Genomic DNA, 3,481 nt, shown 5'->3' with positions numbered 1-3,481 from the left:
AGATAGATAGATAGATAGATAGATATCGATATATTTCTGGTGTTAGCAGAAGCAGTCTTCATTTTCACCTTTAAGCACAGCAAGAATTCCTGACAATTCAGGGTTTAAGATAGTTCATACTGTACTGTACACATTCCCAAACAAATCTGCAAATCTGATTACTGAAACCATACAAAATTAAGTGGACATGGGTGTTTAATGAATTTTAGGGCCAAGTGGCAGCTTTTTGCCAAGTTTGTAATCCAGACTTGAGTTTAACCATTGCAGGCAACCAGTGGAGCAGTGTACTTAAATATATATTTGAAGTACTTTTACTTACTTGAGTGTATTAATCTCATGCCACTTACTACTTCTTCTGCCTACACTTCAGAGGGAGATATTGCACTTTATACACTACAATAATTTGATAACTTTCGTGACTTTACAAATTAAGATTTCTGCACACAAAACAATTGAAAACATTCGTATTAGGAAAATTTGTACTCAATTATTTGATAACTTTAGTTGATATTTATTTTACAAATTTGAGGGTTTTGCACACAATTACATGAAAACATACAGCTGAATTAGTTGATTAATTAGAAAATTAATTGCAAACTATTTTGATAATGGTTCAAGTTATTTTTCATGCAGAAACATTTTATGATTCCACATTTTCAAATATAAGGACGTGCTGCTTTTACTTTTAATGATTTTAAATATGATTTATGAAATTGATTGGAATTTTTCTGCAACAAGTACTTTTACTGTTAATACCTGAATATTTTCCAAATTGTACTGACATACTTCTACTTAAGTAACACTTTTAATGCAGGATATTTACTTATTACTTTTACAGTGTGGTATTAGTACTTTTACTTGAGTTAGGACTCTGGATAATTGATCCACCACTGTAAGGAACTGGTGCAGATTATCATTACTTCCAGGTTAACTTTACACACTGATTTAGAGTAGTGATGAAAAGTTTACAGAAACCCTGATTGTGGTATTAAAGATGTGATTTTAAAACAGAAATACTGTGCAGTCATAAACTTTACTTAATATCAGGATATCATGAAACAGTTAACATTATTTATTTCCTTTTTAGTTCTGTGAGTGCTTGAAATCGATCATCAGAGACCAGCGCAGCGTGATTGTCACAGGCCTGCTTGGAATGATCTCGATCATCTGTTTTGGCATGGCACCGTCAACGACATTACCCACAATCCTTATTCCCTTTACTCTGTGGATGGCTGGTTAAAGGAGACTTGCAGCTAAACTGAATGGTGAACTCTTGTCATGTGATGCCTTATGAGTCTGCTTCACAACCGTACTTTCATCTGAATGTGTGGACAATATTCAATATTTTGTGTTGATACATGTATTATCCTATGTGGCCTACATTTGTCCTCTCATAATACTGGAGAAATACATTACCTTTTTTAAATATAGGAATACTGTCAGGGATTCATTTTTTGCTAACATGTGAGTCCCCCCAAAAATGAATATATAGTGATACGTTTACTACAACAATATTTTATGTGTATTTAGTCATTTTTTAGTAGTATGCTAATGTTGTAAATATGAAAAATGTTTAATAAACAATTTATTTTTACTTGTGTGCCTTGTGTGAGTGTAACTCTCCATATTGCCATGCCAGTAAAAGCAGAGCCCCACATTTGTGTAATATTTTCTTCTTGAGAGGATGATACCCTTGGGGGCTGCACCAACCTCTCCCAATTCAAATCACTGATCAACAGTCCCAACTTTTCAAAGCTGCTTTTAATATGTGAATAATGTTGTGTGTATTTCAGTGTGTGTGTTTCTTGGTGTATACTGTTTTATAATCTTTTAAAAAGTGGCTTTGAGTATCCTGAAAAACAGTCTATAAATAAAATGTATTTATTATAAATAATTCTAACGTAATAATGGCACAATTTCAACCAATCACGTCAATGCCGAAACGTCATTTTGCCTGTGATTCTTCACTTATGACCTTTGATTTTTACTATTATGATGGATTTCAATAATATTGTTTCATATGGCATGACATTTCTATAACTGTGATAAAAAAAAGTTTTAAAAAAGATATCGAACTATTTAAATGTCTAATGATAATATCCAAGAAAATGCTGATTAATGATGAGACACATTTTGTAGACCACTCTAGTCCACATAAAACAAAGGCTGTTTATTTGGGCACGATGGCTCAATATTGGTGACATTTTAAATAAGGATTGAGGTTGTTGCCACGTCAGCCTTCTTAATGAGAAACCACGACCTCAAAACAATAAGGCCTGGATTTCAAAATCCAACCACACTGCAGAGTGATTAGAGAAAGCTCCTTTAATTCTGTCAAAATCTCACTGAAACATTGACCAATATCTAATCCTACTAACTTTTGTAGCCCCGCCCAGGTCCCACACAAATAAAATAGGTGTCAAGCTCTTTGCAGCACACTGTCATCATGTTCCTTTACAAACTCCTCAGCTTTTTCTTTGTAGCTTCCAAAAAGGAGGACGACTCTAAACATGACTTGTCCCTTTACAAGCGTGGGGATTTATTAGAAGTCCCCAGGACGTTATTCACACATTTTGGCATCTACTTGGGGGACAATCGCGTGGCTCATCTCATCCCGGACTTCCTTCCAGTAATTTCCAAGAATAAATCTGCCATTGCCAAGATGGTAACAAATAATCGTCTTCTGCTGGGGGTTATCACTAAGGTTGCCAGCATCAGAGTGGACTCTGTGGCGGACTTTGCTTACGGCTCAGAGATTCTGATTAACCACATGGACAAGGTGTGCAGCCAGCCTCCTCTGGACGGGGACGAGGTGGCCAGAAGAGCTGAGAAACTCCTGGGCTCTGTCACCTACAGCTTACTGTGGTACAACTGTGAACACTATGTCATGTACTGCAGATATGGCATGGCCATCAGCTACCAGACATACCAGGTAGAGTCTCTGGCCTGCTGTTAGTAGACATTAAAAGAGAAGTTTAAATGTATTTGTGCATATTGGCTGTAAAAAGATCCTTTCCACTTCAAATACACAGTCCTGGTTCCATGCAAAAATAAATTCCAAAGTTAAGCTTATGTAAGGCTTCAACAATCTGAGTCAGTCGTGCTAATCTTTCCGATTTAAATTGTTTCCATCCCAAAATCCCCCTTTTTATTTCTCTTGACAAAATTTTCTTGCTGAGCTGCAGTGGAAGGGAATATGGCACTAAAAACAAAGTAATTTTGAAGGATAGTCTTTTAATCAGACTGCTGAGGCCTCATAACAGCTTCACCTAAACATTGAAAGAGCCACATGGAGACAAACCTGTATTTTAATATAAGAGAAATTTAAGTATCTTCCATCAAAGTATGATTGAATTTGCCTATGAAGTATGGTCTACTCCATGTCTGCTGATAAATGCAACAGAAAAAGTCTGTAAATTTATTATAAATAAACAGTAGCTTGTCGAGAATATAATATTTTTTAGCAATTATTTAGAGATTT

The 3,481-nt window shown here is 35.4% G+C and overlaps 1 protein-coding gene across 1 annotated transcript; it reads left to right on the top strand.

The window, feature by feature from the left end:
- Positions 1-2,446: 2,446 nt before the first annotated feature.
- LOC121963621 (lecithin retinol acyltransferase-like) lies at positions 2,447-2,951 on the top strand (the record flags this gene model as incomplete). The annotated part of the gene is made up of 1 exon (XM_042513899.1): positions 2,447-2,951. A coding segment is annotated over exon 1 (505 nt), but the record flags the coding sequence as incomplete, so codon positions are not given.
- Positions 2,952-3,481: the final 530 nt, after the last annotated feature.

The sequence above is a fragment of the Plectropomus leopardus genome, unplaced genomic scaffold, assembly GCF_008729295.1.
Source record: "Plectropomus leopardus isolate mb unplaced genomic scaffold, YSFRI_Pleo_2.0 unplaced_scaffold11906, whole genome shotgun sequence".
Classification (NCBI taxonomy): Eukaryota; Metazoa; Chordata; class Actinopteri; order Perciformes; family Serranidae; genus Plectropomus; species Plectropomus leopardus.
The sequence above is the reverse complement of the archived record's forward strand: the minus strand, read 5'-3'. Positions and strand labels throughout refer to the sequence as shown.